Genomic DNA, 20,233 nt, shown 5'->3' with positions numbered 1-20,233 from the left:
CTTGTTTTGCTCTCCAACTCAACCATAAAGTCATTGAGGAGAGAATCCATGTCTTATTTGACTTTATACTTCTTATATCGATCATACTGCCTGGTGCACAATAAACATGTAATGAAATTTGGAAATTTGAAAGAATTATCTCTCGTTAAAGCCCTGGCGAACTCTACAGCCATTATATGGATTTAGAGCCTTGGCTATAGTTATCTCAGCCATCTGAGATAAAGAATACAATTTCAGAAGGTTTAAAATCTACAGGTCTGGGGGAAAGCCATTAGCTCTCTCTAACTTAAGCATTTAGTAGGCTGTAGCTGCCCCTTGGATATCCTGATCTGAAATGGGCAGGCCTAGTGCGCTGGATCAAGTGTAGCCACTCTGTGCAGTCAAGAGGTCGTGTGGCCATTTTATGTTGGGATACCTGCAAAGTGTAGGGCTCTTTAGAGTACCATCTTATTAGCAGGTTCCTCAAACAGTGGCTGGATAGTGGAGTTGGGCCATCTTAAGGCACGGCCTCAAGTCTTAGCTCAAAACAGGGAGTAGCTTTAGAGAGGTATCCTGTTGAATATTTGTCCAGATGACCATTTCTTGCAGTTATTACATAAACAGCAGTAAAAATAATGTTAAAGGTCTTTAAGAATTAAGTGATTAAAGATAAAAGTGGTATGCTAAAACAAAGTCCAGTAACGGAGAGCAGCCAAGATGGTGGAGTAGTAAGACTCTGAGTTCACCCTCTCTCATGAGCACAGCAAAATCACAACTCTCTGCAGAAGAACCCATCAATCAAAAAGACTGGGACCTACCAGAAAAGATCTTCTATAACTAAAAGACACAAAGAAGGAACCACAACAAGATGGGTAAGAGGGGAGGACTCCCGATATAATGAAATCCCATACCCTCTATGTGGATGACCCTTTTTTTTCTACCAATACCAATACAATTTTATTGAAATATGGAATGTGAACAGATGTTTTCAAACAAACAGTCTAACCTTATACAAATGTATGGCATTATTAAATAGTTAATAAAGATCCTAAAATGTGACACAGTGGTAGACACTTTGAGCTCTAGCTCACCTAGCTGAGGTGTGTGAGGTCCCCAGAGCTGTGGCATGGCTCTGTAGCTGGGGTCAGGGAACTGCTTGCAAACCATGAGTGAGAGTTCTGAGCCCTGCATCAGGCTCCCCAGTCTGGGGGTTCAGCACTGGGAAGATGAGCCCCCAGAGCACCTGGCTTTGAAGGCCAGTGGGGATTAACTGAAGGGGGAAAGAGATTTCACTCTTAAAGGGTGCACATGAACTGGAGGGACCCCCCCTGAAGTGCTGGTCTCAGCCAACTAAAGAGTTAGGGACCTGCACTATCACAGGCACCAAGCACCCTTAGACCAGAACGAGGGGCACAGTTAGGAGGTGGTCTGTGCTGTGTCAAGGGGCTCAGCTGCACTACAAGAAGTTCTTGGCTTACCCCTGGATCCTGACCATCATGTGGCTGGAGAAATTGGGCATGTGGATCAGGCAAAAGGCTGATTGGCAGCAGGTAAAGTTGCTGCTGTGATCTCCTTCTGGTCAACCGTCCCTACTCAGCAGAGACCAGAGCTGCCCTTCATCTTTCAGCCCTGCTGCCCCCTGTGTTTTCTCAACACCACAGAAAGACAAGAAAGGCCTGAGCCTGTCAGAACCAAGGAAGCTGATAAGAGGGTGAACAGAGACCTCGGTGATCTCTGAGAAACAGTGAAAGGTGACACAGGGTGTGAAAATTTCACCTCTTTTGAAAGGAATCTCAAGAAAGAAATACAGAGCAGAAGCAAGAAGAACTACAGTCCTGCAGCCTGTGGAATGGAAACCACAATCACGCAAAGTTAGACAAAATGAAATGGCAGAGGAATATGTCCCAGATGAAGGAACAAGATAAAACCCCAGAAAAACAACTAAGTGAAGTAGAGATAGGCAACCTTCTGGAAAAAGAATTCAGAATAATGATAGTGAAGATGATCCAGGATCTCAGAAAAAGAATGGAGGCAAGGATCAAGAAGCTGCAAGAAATGTTTAACAAAGACCTAGAAGAATTAAAGGGTGCACACAAAATATCACACATACTGGGATCCAGAGCAAATGCAGTAATTTGATAGGATCCTGAGTCAGACCTACCTGCTGGTCTTGCAGAGCCTCCTGGAGAGGTGGGGGGTGGCTGTGGCTTACCCTGGGGACACAGATACTAGTGGCAGACATATTTAGGAACATTCAACCAAAGTAAACACTCCTGTTGGTTGCTGCCATCTTAGCTCAGTAGTACCAAGCCCTGGCCCCCCACCAACAGCCTGTAGGCACCAGTGCTGGGATGCCTCAGTCCAAACAACTAACTAAGCAGGGGCAGTGTTCCATCCATCAGCAGACAGGCTTCCTAAAGACTCCTGAACCCATAGCCACCTCTAGACACACCCCTAGACGTGGCCCTGCCCAGCAGAAGGCCAAGACTCAGCTCCATCCACCAGTGGGCAGGCACCAGCCCTTCCTGCCAGGAAGTCTGAACTAGCCTCTAGACCAGCTCCATCTATCAGGGGGTAGACACCAGAATCAAGAAAACTATGATCTTGCATCCTGCACACAGAGTCCACCAATAGCAGCCCATACCCTACCTTGGGACCAGCTGGGCCCTGGCCCTGCCCACTAGCCAGCCAATGCAACCTTCAGGACACTCTGGACCCCATACCCAACTGTATCAGGAACTGCTCCCACCTCCACCCCAATGATCTGAAATGAGGTCTTGGACCCCTGGGCCCTGCAGGCAGACTCCAGGAACCAGCTCTGCCTGCCAGTAGTATGGCACTAACCCCAGGATCTGGCAACAGCCCTGGAGTCTTCAGAAACTTGGCTCTACCAACCAGTGAGACAGCACTAGCTCCTTGGCCCCTAGGCTTCTGTAACCAGCTGCCTCATGGCCAGGCTCTGCTAAACTGCAGTTGGAGCATCTGCATAAGGCAGGACCTGGCAACAAGCAAGCTTACCAGACCACCCACATAGCCTGACACAACAAAAGGACCCATGCAGCCCTCTTAGGGGGAACCCCTAGAGCATATAGCTTGGATGATGAGAGGGGAGTGCACTGCTGGGATGCATAGGACATCTCCTGCAGAAGGCCACTTCTCCAAGTTTGAGAAATGTAACTAACCTACCACTTACATAAAAATACAAAGAGCAACTTAGACAAAATGAGGTGACACAGGGATATGTTACAGATGGAAGAATGAGATAAAACCTCAGAAGAACTAAGTAAAGATATCATTCTCTCCAGGAGGAGAATGGATGTACAGAGTGAGAAGTTAGAATTTGTTAACAAAGAGTTAGAAAATATAAAGGACAACCAAACAGAGACGAAGAATACCATAACTGAAATGAAAAATACACTAGAAGGAATCAACAGTAGTCTAAATGATACAGAAGAATGGATCAGTGAGCTGGAAGACGGAGTAGTGTAAATCACTGCCACTGAACACAAAAAAAGAAAGAAAGGAAATGAGGACAGTTTAAGAGACCTCTGGGACAACATCAAGCACACTAATATGTGCATTATAGGGGACCCAGAAGGAGAAGAGAGAGAGAGAAAGGACCTGAGAAAATATTTGAAGAGATAATAGCTGAAAACTTCTCTAACCTGGGAAAGGAAACATTCACCCAAGTCCAGGAAGCACAGGGAGTCCCATACAGGATTAAGCCAAAGACAAACACGCCAAGACACACTGTAATCAAAATGACAAAAATTAAAGATAAAGAGGGAATATTAAAAGCAGCAAGAGTAAAACTAACAGATTACATGCAAGGGAACTCCCATAAGCCTATCAGCTGATTTTTCAGCAGAAACTCTGCAGGCCAGAGGGAGTAGAATGATATATTTAAACTGATGAAAGGGAAAAACCTACAACCAAAAATACTCTACCCAGCAAGTCTCTTGTTCAGATTTGATGGAGAAATAAAAAGCTTTAAGACAAGCAAAAGCTAAAAGAATTCAGCACCACCAAACCAGCTTTACAACAATTATTAAAGGAAACTTCTCTAGGTGAAAAAAGAAAGGCCACAAACAGAAACATGAAAATTATGAAGTGAAAAAGCTCACTGATAAAGGCAAACATACAGTAAAGGTAGGAAATCATCCACACACAAGGCTAGTAGGGAGGTTAAAGACAAAAATAATAAAATCATTTGTATCCAAAATAAGCAGTTAAGAGATACACAAAACAATTAGATGTAAAATATATGATATTGAAAACAGTAATTGTGAGGGGAGGAGAGTAAAATGCAGGGTTTTTTTTCTACTAAACATTTATAGAAGACTTAACACCTATCCTTCTGAAACTATTCCAAAAAATTGCAGAGGAAGGAACACTTCTGAACTCTTTCTATGAGGCCACCATCACCCTGATGCCAAAACCAAAAAATCACAAAAAAAGAAAATAACAGGCTAATATCACTGATGAACATAGATGCAAAAATTCTCAATAAAACACTATCAATCTGAATCCAATAATACATTAAAAGGGTCACACACCATGAAAAAGTAGGATTTACCCCAGGGATACAAGGATTTTTCAATATCTGCAAATAAATTAATGTGATACACCACATTAACAAACTGAAGGCCATATGACCATCTCAACAGATGAAGAAAAAGCTTTTGATAAAATTCAACATCCATTTATGGTAAAAATTCTCCAGAAAGTGGGCACAGAGGGAACATACCCCAACATAATAAAGGCCATATATGACAAACCCACAGCTAACATCATACTCACTGATGAAAAGCTGAAAGCATGCCCTCTAAGATCAGGAACAAGACAAGGATGCCCACTCTCGCCACTTTTATTCAACATAGTTTTGGAAGTCCTAACCACAGCAATCAGATAAGAAAAAGAAATAAAAGGAATCCAGATTGGAAAGGTAGTAAAACTTTCACTGTTTGCAGATTACATGATACTATACATAGAAAATCCTAAAGACACCACCAGAAAGCTAGTAGGGCTCATCAATGAATTTGGTAAAGTTGCAGGATACAAAATTCGTACACAGAAATTGCTTGCATTTCTATACACTAACAACAATCAGAAAGAGAAATTAAGGAAACAATCTCACTTACCATCACATAGAAGAGAATAAAATACCTAGGAATAAACCTGCCTAAGGAGGCAAAAGACCTGGACTCCAAAAACTATAAGACACTGATGAAAGAAATTGAAGATGACACAAATGGATGGAAAGATATGCCATGTTCTTGGATTGGAAGAATCAATACTTAAAATGATCATACTACCCATGGCAATCTACAGATTCAATGCAATCCCTATCAAATAATCAAGGGCACGTTACACGGAACTGGAACAAAAAAATTTTAAATTGGTATGGAAACACAAAAGACCCCAAAAAGCCAAAACAATATTGAGAAAGAAGAATGGAGCTGGAGGAATCAGGCTCCCTGACTTCAGATTATACTACAAAGCTACAGTAATCAAAACAGTGTGGTACCGGCACAAAAACAGAAATACAGATCAATGGAACAGGACAGAGAGCCCAGAAATAAACCACTTATGGTCAATTAATCTATGACAAAGGAGGCAAGAATATACAAAGGAGAAAAGACAGTCTCTTCAATAAGTGGTGCTGGGAAAACTGGACAGCTCCACGTAAAAGCATAAAATTAGAACATTCTCTAACACTATATATAAAAATAAACTCAAAATGGATTAAAGACATAAATACAAAACCAGATATTATAAAACTCTTAGAAGAAAACACAGGCAGAACACTTTTTGACATAAATTGCAGCAATACTTTTTGGATCCATCTCCTAGAGTAAAAGAAACAAAAGAAAAAATAAACAAATGGGACCTAATTAAACTTAAAAGCTTTTGCACAGCAGAGGAAACCATAAACAAAACAAAAAGACAACCTATGGGAGGGGAGAAAATATTTGCAAATGATGAGACTGACAAGGGATTAATTTCCAAAATATACAAATAGCTCATACAGCTCAATGTAAAAAAACAAACAACCCCATCAAAAAATGGGCAGAAGACCTAAGTAGATATTTCTCCAAAGAAGACATACAGATGGCCAATAGGCACATGAAAAAATGTTCAACATCACTAATTATTAGAGAAATGGAAATCAAAACTGCAATAAGGTATCATCTCACACCAGTCAGAATGCCCACTATCAAAAAAATCTACAAATATTAAGTGCTTGAGAGGGTGTGGAGAGAAGGAAACCCTCCTACACTGTTGTTGTGAATGTAAATTGGTGCAGCCTCTATGGAGAACGGTATGCAGGTTCCTTAAAAAACTAAAAATAGAGCTATCATATGATCCAGCAATCCCACTCCTGGGCATATATCCAGAAAAGATGAAAGCTCTAATTCGGAAAGATACATGCACCCCAATATTCATAGCAGCACTATTTACAACAGCCAAGATATGAAAGCAACTTAAATGTCCACCAACAGATGAATGGATAAAGAAGATGTCACACACACACACACACACACACACATACACACACACACACACACACACACTGGAATATTACTGAGCCATAAAATAGGAAATAATGTCATTTTCAGCAACGTGGATGGACCTAGAGATTATCATACTAAGTGAAGTAAGACAGGGAAAGATAAATACCACATATCACTTATATGTGGAATCTAAAAAATGATACAAACGAACTTATTTACAAAAGAGAAACAGATACGCAGGCATAGAAAACAAACTTATGGTTACCAAAGGGGTAAGGGTGGGGGCAGGGAGGGATAAATTAGGGAGTTTGGGATTAACAGATACACACTACGTATATAAAATAGATAAACAACAAGGACCTACTGTATAGCACAGGGAACTATATTCAATATCTTTTTATAACCTATAATGGAAAAGAATTGAAAAAAAAGAATGTGTTTGTGTATAATTGAATCACTTTGCTGTATACCTGAAACTAACACAACACCATAAATCAACTATACTTCAATTTTTAAAAAAGACATGAGAGAGCGGGAAAAAATGCCCAGATCAAAAATAAATCTGACATGAAGAAAATAAAGTCTAGTAGAGCTAAAAGTTAATGAAACTGGTAAGATAAGTCAGTAAATGTTTTTGGCTTTGCGGGCCATATGGTCTCTGTGACAATTGGTCCCCTTAGCAGCCATAGACAATACATAAATGAATGGATGGAGCTGTATTCCAACAGAACTTCAAAAACAGGTGGCCTTAGTTTCCCTACTCATGATTTGGAAGCTCAAGTTAAAAGGGCATAGCTACATTAAAGCTTAAATCTTAGATTTGAAATGTAAAAGGTGATTATCAAGGAAAAAAGGAGCAAAATAACTCAATCCTTAAGAAAAGAAGGAATACGTGATGATGAAGTCAGTTGCAAATGAAGTTTTTCTAATCATTGTGGTCAAAATTATAAAAGGTAAAGACATACATTTTAAAGTCTGGGGTAGAAGCAGTAGAATGTATGTACTTCAAACTGAGGCAACCAAAAAAGATGAATTTTCTGGTGGTTGGGATCTGGCAGAGTTCTTAAGACTTGGGATTCTTTGGCACCTCATGGCAGTGCTCCTACACCATTCAATGTGCACCTTTCCCTCTAGAATGAGAAAACAAGACACATTCTGAGAACATGGCTGCCTGCATTGGGGTCTCCTCCATTGACCTGTAATTACCTGCTGTTAATTACAAGTTCCATGCCTAGTATTCCTCCATTATCATTGTATCAGCAGAGAAAGATGAAGCTGATAGCGATCCCAAGCCAGCGGCCTATAGAAAATGGAAGTTTAGTCTTCCTTCGTGTCCCATGGGGAATAGTCCAGGCTGTTGAGGCAGTTTTGCTCCATGAAGTTATTCAGGAACTCAGGCTCCTTCCATCCTGTGGCTCTGCCATTCGTAAGGCTGCTTCCTCATTTCCTTGGTTGCAGCTCTATCATGAGTATGGGAAAGAAAACAGAGCAAACCCAAGGAAGCAACTTCCCATTATACAAGTGAGGCAGAAGTTGCGAACATCACAAGTGATCACATTCCATTTGTGATCAGTTGTGTGGCTTTACCTAGTCACAAGGGTAGACACATATTTCAACAGAAGAATAGATTTGGTGGACAGCTGCAGTCTCTCCCACACCCAGGAGACTGAGGATTAAAGGTTAAACTCAAGCAGAAACCTTGGGTTTAAGCCAGTGGTTTCAAGCAGGTAGGATAGAGACTAAGGTATTAAAGATAAGATGTTTATCTTCAGATAGACCTAAGGGGAGTGGCATATCCTTTAGTGTTCCTTCTTGCTGAAACAGGAAAATAATTTTTTAGAGGTATCAGGTAGCTCACTGAATCCCTGGGAGGGCCAAGGAGTTGGCATTGGAAGCTGGGTAGCTAGGAAGTGTGCCTAACCACAAGTGGGACTGTCCTAGAGACAACCCCACAGCCACTGCTGGGCACAGACACTGGGACTCCTAACCCTGACATGTGGCACTGGAGGCGAATGTGTCACCACTGTTGCCTCCAAAATCCTGATCCCTCCACCACTACCCATGCCAGATAAATTCTCAGGGCCTGCCTCTTTGGAACTGAGGTCCTGTACCACCGTGTGTAGTTAACAGAGCCTGGGTCACAGGCCCATGCCTCAGCCACAAGGGAGGCTGGAAGAGCAAGTGAATTAGTTAGGGTTTTAAGTTCTGCTGTATATAACTAAATAATAACAGTGGCTTAAATAGGACAGAAGTTTATTTCTCATGTGAAAGAAGATCTGGAGGTAGATAGTTAAGCACTGAGAATGTTGGCTTCATAGTAGGTTTAATGACTTAGTTTCTTAACTTTATGCGTCATCATCCTCAGCAGGTGTTTTCCATTCTCTATGTCACCTCATAGACACAAAACGGCTGCTAAAGCCCTGTCACATCTGTGTTCCCGACAGCAGGAGGGAGAAAGAGGAATGGGGCTTGCTCTTTCCCTCTTAAAGAAACTTCCTGATAGTAACATATAACATTTCTATTTATATCTCATTGGCTAGAACTTAATCATTTTGGAAATGATGTCTTCCTGGGAAGTAACATGCCCAGCAGAAGTGGAGATTCTGTGACAACAGAAGATGGGGAGATGGGATATCAAGTGTCAACTAGCAATCTTTTACCTTGGGGAGGTGGGACCTATAATGTGAGAAATTCCCCACCTATAAGAATGATGTTTAAAAGATGCAGAGGATAGATGCCTAACAGAAACATAACCTTTTCCACACGTGCATTTCCAAACAATCATCCCTACAGCCACCACAAGACACTCATGCAACCATCCCTGTACAAACAAAAACACGTGTACCCTCTTTCACCCAAAACAGGAACCACCCAAAGTGTCATCAACTACTGCATCCAGTTCCAAGTTTGGCATCTCGGGGTGACATTCAGACTGATATTTTGAAAATGACAGACTAAAGCATAATGTCAGTGACTTCCAGTTCATCCCATATGAAATAGTAAGGGAATGGGAGGTGTAAAACAGGGAAAATTAAGCGAGCTCTATAACTTAAAACAGCCTGCACTCAGATTTGCAGATAAGCTGTTTTGCATTTATCTACAATGCTTATAGGACGTTCTTCTTTGGTGAGAGGATTCCAAAGAGATGCTGCATAATAAGGCTTTTATACTAAACATTGATACCTGCAAACTAAAATTACTCCCTGGATCAGCTCTTGTGTCCATCCCTCTGGTGACCCCACTTCCAGGTTCATGATCGTCCCACTTTATTAGTCTACCACCTGATTGATAACAGACACAGAGACCAGCCTGCTCTACGTGGTAACTCAAGACTTGGAAGCAAAGAAGAGGGTCCAGTCCTGGTGGATTCCAGAACATGCCCATTGTCCTATTCCTATTTAATCAGATCTGGCTTTTCCTAGACTCTCCTTGGTGGGGTAGCCACACCCCCTGAAAAAGCATAGTCCTGTCTAAAAGGCCCAACAGCCATTCTGCATTTCCTACATTCTTCTACTTTTCTTCCCATTTTAAACATAATTTTGGAAGGAAGCAGATATGGTTTCAGTCACAGTTCAAAAAAAAATCTGTTAATACAGTTGGAAACATTACACCACAAAAGATAATCTCTCATTTTCCCTCCAACTTCTCACATAGCATGAACATTATCCTGTTTATCCTATTCCCACCCCTCGCCACCACTGTAAATACCCGCTCTAATGACAGTAACCTCAGGTTGGCCCTGGGTCTTCATGTGTCCTCTGCACCGCAGCACCTATTCATTTGAAATTCAAACATACTCACATCTATATAATCTTTTCTTCTGGATTTAAATCTCACGTGTGAAGCACCTATAGTTATTTCTATTGAAAACCCCCCAAAAACACTAAGAGCTCATGCCTGTTGGTCCTCAGCAATGTTTCATTACAATTTGGCCTAAGCAAGGAGCATGCCAGACCACGAAATCTCATCACCCACCCTCCAGACTCAGAGTTCTTTGCTGATCCCCGGGACCTCCCTGAACCTGAACTTCTATGCTGATTCCAAGCACTTCGGCCATCTGCTTCAAGAACAGGGCATTTCGTGTTGTGTTGTCTCCCAACCAGAACAGAGAGAAATTTTTAAAGTTCCTTGAGAGCATGAAGCACTTTTCTGAAGCAAACTCTTCTTTTCTCCTTCCATTCTCATTAGAAGGAAGGGAATCAATGCATCGTTGCGTCTACTTTGTGTCAGGCTCTATACAAGCTCCAAATTAAAAAAAAAAAATTGGCTTAAGTCACAGTCCCTGTTCTCAGGCAATGTACAGTTTACCGGCAGAGACAGACATTTAAACCAGCAATTAGAGTTCAGTGTGGAAAGTGCTGATGGAGGAGAACACTGAATCCTGTAGGAACAGGGATTTTAAAAGTCAGTACATTTAAATTAGCTGGGGGGAGGTGGAGGAATGTCCGGCAGGATAAACCAAACCCCAGTGGCTTAATGCATATTTATTTCTTGCTTATGCTTCACGTCCACTGTGGTCAACAGGCCCTGGTTTTCATGGTCTGTCAGAGACCCAAACTGATGGAGGCTTCTGCCTGGCACCTGCTCTCAGTCATGACAGCAGTTGGAAGCAGATATGGCCACTCCCACACTGGCTTTTAAAGCTTCTGCCTAGAAAACGTGTATAATTTCCACTGCATTTAATTGGCCAAAGCAAGTCAGAATGTTACACGTAAGTTCAAGAAGGTAATGAAGCTTCCCTAAAAGGAAAACAACCAGAAATCTTTGGTGACCATCACTAATGCTTCCCACAAGGGTTATCAGCTGTGGCTCCTCTAGGCAGGGGCTTCTCAGCTTACCTTACACAATGAATAGGCATCAGGCAGGCTTAGTTGGCCAGAGCAAAAGCATTCCAGGCAGGGGCACAGCAAGTCCAAAAGCGTTAAGATAAAAGAGAACATGGTGCTTCTGGATAATTTATATTTACAAATTTGTATAGCATCCAGCCATCCTAAATGTTTTAAGAACACTGGCTTACTCCTTACAAGGTCCCGGTGAGGGAGGGTTCATTTGTCAGAGAAAGTACAGAGGCACAGGAGGCCAGGGTTTACTGTAGCAGAGCCAGGACCCGAACCCAGGTAGCCTGACTCTAGAGTCTAGGGAATTCAGAAAAGCTAGAACCCAGTGCTCCGGGGCAGGGAAAGAGGCGGGCGCCTGCCAAGAGATGTAGCTGGAAAGGAAGCAGAGGTCAGATTATGAAGAATTTTGTAAACTGGAGGAGATTGTCTTTTTCCCGAGGCCTAAGAAGCCATTAGCCATATTCAAGTAGGGGAGTGACATGAGCAAGCCTGCACATTAGCAAAATCACTGGCTAAATGTCACTTCCTTCCCTCTCCCCTACCATCCACCTGAACTCCTTAAATCCCTTTGTATCCACATGGCTCATTGTGCCACCTAGTCCTGCAGCTGAAGGATAAGGAAAATGCAATTTCTGTACCAAGTCCAGGTGTTTTCATAAGCCCTTAAACTGTCTTTAAAGGCAGATCCATGCCCATACACATCAGAGTCCCTCACTCCACCCATCCCATCAATGAAATAACTCTACAATTTTTTCTTGAATCACATAAGTTATTTCCTTCTGAACTGGAAATGCCTTAATCCAGTTGCTCAACAATGAATACAAATGAATTTCCCTAATACTTTTTGGGGACCTCCTCCACCAACTTCAAGTCAGCGATCACAAGTTTTTTGTTTTAAAAAGTTCTTATTGACGCTACTTGCACAAACCCATCACTAGTCTACTAGTTTCACACTTGTGCGATCTCTGTGCCTCTGGGATGATAGGGCATCCACTTCCCTTCTTTCCTTGCAGGGAACCACCGTGAGAGTGTTCTCTTCTTGTCCGTCTTAGAATTAGAGTTAGGGGCAGTTGGGACCTGGGGGAGCCACATCTCCTGTGGAATGGATCTGTTCCTCAGTGACCTTCCCTGCTTTCTTGGTTTTGGATAACCGTTAAGTGGATTTTCCCTAACAAACATAATGACTAGAAAAATTTGGAACATGTGATTTTTCTACAGTCTATCTGGAATTCAGGTGCAATATGGACCTATGCTTTTAAAACCTCTCCTTTACAATTGCCATGGTGCTCTCTTCTGTCATCACTTTTTCCCAGGATTCTTTTCTCAGGGGACTGCAAGGCCAATTTCCCATTTCCTTGCCTCTTCCCTGTGGTGAACAGACTCTAAAATGGCCCTCATAATTCCACCTTCTGGTACTCAACGATCTTGTGAAATCCTCTCCCCCTGAGTGTAGGCAGGACCTATGATTTCTTCCAATAAACTGCAGCAGAAGTAATGGGATGTCATTTCCTTGATTATATTACATAGGACTGTAGTGTCCCTCTTGCCAGGAGACTCTTTCTACCTTACTGGGTTTGGGGAAGCAAGGTCATCTTTGTTGGGTCACAGGATATGATTTGAATTTTAGAAGATATTGACAAATTGTCCTCCAAAGTAGCTATACCAATTCACAAGTTCACCAGCAAGAAATCCTTATCAATTTCCCAAGCTTTGCCAACATTCACAAACTTTAAGTTTGTTCATCTGAAAAATGGTCCTCTTACTGGTATAATTTGCAGTTTCTTGGATTATAAACATTTTTAAAACTTTCTTTGGCTATTAATAGTTCTATTTCCATAAATCATCTGTTCATAGATTTTTGTCCTTTTTTAAAAAAAAGAGTTGCCTCCACAATGAGGTATCACTTCACACCAGTCATAATGGCCATCATCAAAAAGTCTACAAATAATAAATGTTGGCGAGGATGTGGAGAAGAGGGAACCCTCCTACACTGAAGGTGGGAATGTAAATTGGTGCAGCCTCTATGGAGAACAGTACGAAGGTTCCGCAAAAAACTAAAAATAAAGTTACCATATGATCCAGCAATCCCACTCCTGGGTATATATCCAGAAAAGACAAAAACTCTAATTCAAAAAGATACATGCACCCCAATGTTCATAGCAGCACTATTTACAATAGCTAAGACATGGAAGCAACCTAAATGTCCACTGAAAGGTGAATGGATAAAGAAGACGTGGTATATAGACACAATAGAATATTACTCAGCCATAAAAAAGAATGAAATAATACCATTTGCAGGAACATGGATGGACCTAGAGATTATCATACGAAGTGAAGTAAGTCAGACAAAGACATATATATCACTTACATGTGGAATCTAAAAAATATACAAATGAACATATTTACAAAACAGAAACAGACTCACAGACATAGAAAATAAACTTATGGTTACCAAAGGGGAAAGGCAGTGGCAGGGGATAAATTAGGAGTTTGGGATTAACAGACACTCACTAGTATATATAAAATAAACAGTAAGGACTTACTGTATAGCATAGGGAACTATATTCAATTAAAAAAAAAAAACCTGGGCTTCCCTGGTGGCACAATGGTTGAGAGTCCGCCTGCCGATGCAGGGGACACGGGTTCGTGCCCCGGTCCGGGAAGATCCCACATGCCGCGGAGCGGCTAGGCCCGTGAGCCATGGCCGCTGAGCCTGCGCGTCCGGAGCCTGTGCTCCACAATGGGAGAGGCCCGTGTACCGCAAAAAAAAAAACCCAAAAAATCCCAAGTTGCCTTAATGAGAGTTCTTTATATGGTCTCTATACTGGTCCTTTATCTCACTTGTCATTTCGTCACAAAAAATTTTTATGTGGAATAATGTTGAATTTGTAAATCTTTCCATTTATAGCTTTTTAAAATGTCTTAGAGAAATGTTTCCTACCCTATGATTCCAAACATTCATACGTTTTCATTAATACTTTATGTTTAACACTGGGCCTTAAACTCCAGATGACTTAATTTTAGTGAATGGTATGAAGTATGGGTCTATTATTATTATTTTTAATAAATTTATTTATTTCTATTTATTTATTATTTTTGGCTGTGTTGGGTCTTCGTCGCTGCGCGCGACCTTTCTCTAGTTGTGGTGAGTGGGGGCTACTCTTTGTTGTGGTGCGCAGGCTTCTCATTGCGGTGGCTTCTCTTGTTGTGGAGCACAGGCGCTAGAATGCATGGGCTTCAATAGATGCAGCGTGTGGCTCACAGGCTCTAGAGCACAGGCTCAGTAGTTGTGGCACACGGGCTTAGCTGCTCCGCGGAACGTGGGATCTTCCCAGACCAGGGCTTGGATGCATGTCCCCTGCATTGGCAGGCGGATTCTTAACCACTGCGCCACCAGGGAAGCCCAGGGTCTATTATTTTAATTGCTAAGTAACTGTCCCACTCCTATATGTTGGTTAGTCTACCAGTTTAAAATATCATCTTTATCACATATATAAGGGTCTGTTTCTGAACGCTAGTTCTGTTGAGTTCATAGTACCACACAGTTTTACTTATCTTCACCAGGTCTTCACAGGGGCTCTAGTCTCATTTAATACACTTGTCATCTACAGCCGTGCAATCTCACCTTTATTTCTAGTACTCTGAAGGGCTGGGCGAGAACCTCTAGCCCTCGAACTCAGGTGTGGGGTGGGGGAATGTCAACGTTGCAGTGATTGAAATAACATGTCCTTACTCTCCTTTGGCCTTTACTCCCAAGAGACATCCAGCTGGACACCAGTAACTGCAGTGCTATTTATTGAAAAGAGCAGAGAAAGTACAGGCCCCCCTAGGGACAGGATGGAACAAAACAAGCAGTGCAAGTATGCCTCCTGCTCAGCATATTCTCTTGTTGCCCCACTGGGCCATCTTGTTGTTGATGGGCATCTTAAGGAAGCGGTCAGACTGCATGTAGGCAGCTATTTTCTCCAAGGCCTGAAGGGAAAGCACACCAAACCTTATAAAGACTCTAGCCCAGCCCAAAGCCCCATTCCAAAACAGCAACACTCACATGCTGCCTGACTCCACCCCCAAGGCCCTCACCCCTGCCATTTCTTGTAGACAGTGCCTTCAAGGTATAGAAGCCAGGGCCTTCCCAAGACTTAAAGGCTTAGAGGTGTCCAACCTTGATCCCTTTAGGCAAAAGCTGGTGTTGGGCAAGAATCTACCACAATGGGGTCCCTTGGGGCCCGGGGAGAGTCTGTTTTTGTAAGAGAAAGGTGCAGGGAGCATCACCTCAAAACGGCGCATGAAAGCCTTCAGATTTGGAAATTCATCCAGGCACGTGGGCTCAAAGATATGGTTCTGATCTAACACATCATAGGTGAGGAAATCCACAAAGGTGAGCTAGAGGAACGATAAGATCATCAGGTCTGGGGAGTTCATTAACACCTGCAGAGATAGAAAGGGATCCCCTCCTTTTCCTTTCTTCCTACCTTTTCCCCTGCAAACCATGAGTATTTCCCCAGGAACAAGGAGAACTGTTTCAGTTGTCCAGGTAGCTGTTCCAAGTACTGAGGCTTCAGTTTTTCCTGGGAGAGAAGTAAAAGGGAAAGTGAGAATAGCTGTCATCATCTGCATGCGAATGGAGCAGAAATAACACTTGGGTTCCTCAATGCTCCTTTTTCTTGATGCCTTCCTGCTGAGGAAACTCACGTGGTCAGCGTTGTAGCAGAGTTGTATCAGTTGCATGCGAAAATCCATTATTTGGTTCTCCATCATGTCCACTCGAATCTTTTCTTCTTCAGTCTCACCACCTGTAGGCCAAACTGTCATTTGGCCTTATCCACCCCCAGGTGAGCAGCCCTCACCTCACCAGCCCTACCCCACTCACACATATTGTGCTTGCGGGCGATATAGCGCAAGATGGCGTTGCTCTGGGTGATCTTGTTCTTACCGTCCATGAGATAGGGCAGCTGGAAGGAAAAGGAAAGGCCAAATGAACAACCCGACTCTCTCTTGCCTACCTGCCTCTCTCTCCTGGGAAAGATAAGACTTGCAGGGAAGTGAACAGTAGAGAGAAGATGCTGTGTCAGGAGAAAGAAGAGAGTAAGTAAAAGTTAGTAACTGAGTCCACACCTGATTCTAGACAGGGGTGCTTAATCTGTGTGTGTGTGTGTGTGTGTGTGTGTATGCGTATGTGCACGCCATGGACGCTTTTTTTTTTTCTTAATTATTTATTTTTGGCTGCATTGGGTCTTCGTTGCTGCACGCAGGCTTTCCTTAGTTGTGTCTAGCGGGGACTACTGTTCGTTGCAGTGTGTGGGCTTCTCATTGTGGTGGCTTCTCTGTTGTGGAGCACAGGCTCTAGGCGTGTGGGCTTCGATAGTTGTGGCACATGGGCTCTAGAGCACAGGTTCAGTAGTTGTGGCCCACGGGCTTAGTTGCTCCGTGGCATGTGGGATCTTCCCAGACCAGGGCTCGAACCCATGTCCCCTGAATTGACAGGCGGATTCTTAACCACTGCGCCACCTGGGAAGCCCTGGACCCTTTCTTAGAATAAGGTTTTTAAATGCATAAAGCAAATTACATATATTTACACGATTTATATAATATTAAAAGAACAAAATTGTAAGAGTAATATGTGCCTATGAATGCATTAAATAACAAGAGGTAATAACTATCATACTTTCAAAATATGATAAGTGTAAATAATATTTATTTATAATATCTGCAACACATTAATATAATACAAAAATATCCATTTTCTACTAGTGACAAAGTCACAGGCATGGCTAATAATCAAGGTCACTGACTGCCTATACTCACAACAGAAGGAATTGTTAACTTTTAGTTAGTGGAAATGAAAATGTAATTTTTTCTCCATCTAAGTTCAAGGACCCCTGAATTCTACCTATTCTATCCAGGTTAAGAGCCCATATTCTAGATCCCCCTAGAATAGAGAGGAAAGGAGCAAGGATATACTTGAAGACCTTCCCTTCTGTCCCCTATTCTCCTAAAGCCACTTACGTTAGGAAAGTCCAGGTCTAGTTTGAATTTCATATCCAGCCACTGGCTTTTATCATAGTCAGGAGCTGTAAGAGAGAGAATGAAGTGGGATCCAACCTCCTTAATATCCGACCTGAGGAGAGTGGAAAGATCTAAAGACACACCCTAATTCCAATACCTCACATACCTAGACCCCCAAAGCTTAACTATTACTCATAAAGTGTTAAGACAGGGTTGGGCTATGGCAGAGAGAGAATCCCCAGATCACTCCCCACACTGGACACGGCAGAGAGCTCCCAGGTGACTGGGGCAGAAGTCCCACCCGACCTCGTCCTGATGCCACCCTCAGGGCAGAAGAAGACAGGGACATTTGGAGGGCCTGCTCGGCTTAGCGCGGCGTCGCACTGCCACCCAGAGGGGCATTACCTTCCCCGCACGTGTATCTTTTCTCTTCATAGGCTGTCTCCGTGAACTCCAGGAGCATGCGGATGGCATGCGCCAGCTGGGGAGTAAAAAAGTTCCCCGTCAGCATCTGCACAGCTCCCAACGGCACCCCCAATCCACGCCCGCCAATGCCCCGCCCCCTTCCGGCCCACGGTTGCCCAGACGCTGCATCCCGCCGAGCGGGTAGTTAAACGGCTCCTGAGACCTACCACGTTGGGCTTGCTGCCCTCAGCCCCTCTCCCCCAGGCCAGCGTGTCCAGAGGCGGGGCAGGGGTCGGCCTCAGCGGCCCGGGAGCTCGGCTGGGGCCGGCCGCGCTGCGTTAAGCGTCGCGGCGTAGGAAGTTTGGCCCCCGAGTAGAACCCCTTCTCTCGGAGACCACTGACCGTGAGCCCCCGGCCACCTCCGCGTCCGTCTACCAGACCGAGCGGCTTGTCAATTGAGACGGCACTCACCCCGCGAATATCCCAGTAACCCAAAATCATGGTTGACTTCGACGACATTTCGTTACTGCGTGCCTGCCTTCGCGGACTGGGGATAGTTGGCTAACGGGAGGGGCTTTATACCCGACGTAAGTAGGTGGCACCAACGTGCGCGCCTGACTCCGCCCCCATCGTCATCTTCCCCTCCCCCCCCGAGTGTCCGCGTGGCCACGCGCAGGCGCGACTGCTGCAGTCCCTGGGGTTGGGGGCGGGCCGTCCCCGGGCTAGGCAGGGGAGGACAGTGACCCGGACCTGGGTTTGGGTCTCTGCATTCTCCACGCGTGAAGCGGAATTGTGTTTGTTTACTAGTGCCAATTAGGGTGGGAGGAGCCCTAACAGCCTAGGCGGTGAGGGCCCTGGTTACCCCCGGAGAGTGCGATTCATGCCATAAATATTTATCTAGCGGGTGTGGGGGGTTTGGGGGGAGGTGGGCAAGAACCAGGAGGCGACTGAGACTGACCACCAGGGAATCTCTGTCTTTGGCGTGTGCACTGAGGATGGATGGAGAGGAGTTCGGAGCTGCTCTTTAGGTGTCTGGCCTGGCCTCTACAGCACAGCTACTTAGAACACAGAGCCCCTGTGTTCTAAGACCCCCTAGCCAGGGTTTGGGAACTCACATTTCCCCCTTAGTTTGGCTGAAGCAAAGGTGAGACTTTTTTTTTTTTTTTTTTTTTTTGCGGTACGCGGGCCTCTCACAATTGTGGTCTCTCCCGTTGAGGAGGGCAGGCTCCCGGATGCGCAGGCTCAGCGGCCATGGCTCACGGGCCCAGCCGCTCTGCGGCATGTGGGATCTTCCCGGACCGGGGCACGAACCCGTGTCCCCTGCATCGGCAGGCGAACTCTCAACCACTGTGCCACCAGGGAAGCCCAGATGAGACTTTTTAAAAGGACAGTTCACTAAAAGAAGAAAGGAAAAAAGTACAAACACATTGGGACAGATGCATTTATAATGCCTGATTTCTCCTCCTAAGATAACAGGCCAGTTACAAATTAACTTGGGTATAAGACTAACACTTAAGGAACACCTATGATATGCTAGTCAATAGTCTAGGTATTTCACGTATGTTACTAATTTATTGCAATTTAAGCTTCACAACAACTTTGTGAAGTAGGTTTTATGCCCATTAAGATTATTGAGGCCTGGAGAGGTTGGGTGAGTTGCCTGCCTAGGTTCAAGTTTCCATGGGTGGCCTGGGATTCAAACCTAGGTCTGTCAGCCCAATTTGTGTTAGTTCCTTTGCACTTGGATATCCAGACAGTCTCACCTCATCTCAGTCCTTGCTGGGAAATCTGGGGAGCATACTTTTTTTTATCTGGTTCTGGAGGGTTTCCCTGTTTCTAGGACTCCTTCAGCTCCATGAAGCCCCAGAAGGCAATGTGTCAATATCTCCTCTCCCCGTTCCCCCAAATTAACTTTTCTGGTTAACTTTTGCCCTTGAAAGTCAAACCTTAAGGGTCTCACTTTTGTTCTATTTTGTGAGGGAAGATGTTTGCTTTCTTATTCAGTGTCATCAGCTAAGAGAGATGATTTTCGGAGGCCAGGAACTTGAGGGGATGACATAGGCAGTCGAAAAATACAATATTCTGGCAGTGTTAGGGTCATGGACAAATTCAATTAAGAGAGACTAAGGGAAAATCTTAAGGACCCTTAATCCATAAGTACATCAAGCCTTATCTGTAGACTAAATCAATGAAAGTACAACCGGTTTTGTAGGGAGGGCAGTCTGTGACAGTTCTGAGATTAAAGAAGGCTATGTATACTAAATATCAGAAGCCACAGACAGTACAGGCTCTTCACTTAACGTTTGAGAGAAAAGGAAGCCAGAGAGTGAAATGACTTGCCAGAGTTCACACAGGCAGTCCAGTGTTCCAGTCCAGCGTTCCCTACGCTCTGCCACTAAAGAGACAAGCTGGGGAGGGGGCTCAAATTTAGCTCACCCAACAGGAGGGGACAAAAGTATTAGAAGAGAAAGTTGCCAAGTAGAGCGTGGA

General features: G+C 43.8%; 1 protein-coding gene across 1 annotated transcript; it reads right to left on the bottom strand.

Moving 5' to 3' along the window:
* Positions 1 to 15,110: 15,110 nt before the first annotated feature.
* On the bottom strand, positions 15,111 to 18,356 carry LOC101320455 (glutathione S-transferase Mu 3). The gene is made up of 8 exons (XM_019920103.3): positions 18,215 to 18,356; positions 17,744 to 17,819; positions 17,339 to 17,403; positions 16,203 to 16,284; positions 16,025 to 16,125; positions 15,805 to 15,900; positions 15,605 to 15,715; positions 15,111 to 15,304 (listed from the first exon to the last, which is right to left on the bottom strand). Exons 1-8 carry the CDS (start codon positions 18,260 to 18,262, stop codon positions 15,206 to 15,208), a joined length of 678 nt encoding a protein of 225 aa, XP_019775662.1. The 5' UTR covers positions 18,263 to 18,356; the 3' UTR covers positions 15,111 to 15,205.
* Between the last annotated feature and the right edge of the window lie 1,877 nt (positions 18,357 to 20,233).

Source organism: Tursiops truncatus, chromosome 1 (assembly GCF_011762595.2).
Source record: "Tursiops truncatus isolate mTurTru1 chromosome 1, mTurTru1.mat.Y, whole genome shotgun sequence".
Taxonomy (NCBI): domain Eukaryota; kingdom Metazoa; phylum Chordata; class Mammalia; order Artiodactyla; family Delphinidae; genus Tursiops; species Tursiops truncatus.
The sequence above is the reverse complement of the archived record's forward strand: the minus strand, read 5'-3'. Positions and strand labels throughout refer to the sequence as shown.

Bases quoted from the DNA above. Each gene is read 5' to 3' on its own strand.
- LOC101320455 (XM_019920103.3), bottom strand. From the start codon at position 18,262: ATGTCGTCGAAGTCAACCATGATTTTGGGTTACTGGGATATTCGCGGG. The intron at 17,820-18,214 runs GTGAGTGCCGTC...TTTACTCCCCAG, and splicing joins GTTACTGGGATATTCGCGGG to CTGGCGCATGCCATCCGCAT. The intron at 15,901-16,024 runs GTGAGTTTCCTC...CTTCTCTCCCAG, and splicing joins TCTGCTACAACGCTGACCAC to GAAAAACTGAAGCCTCAGTA.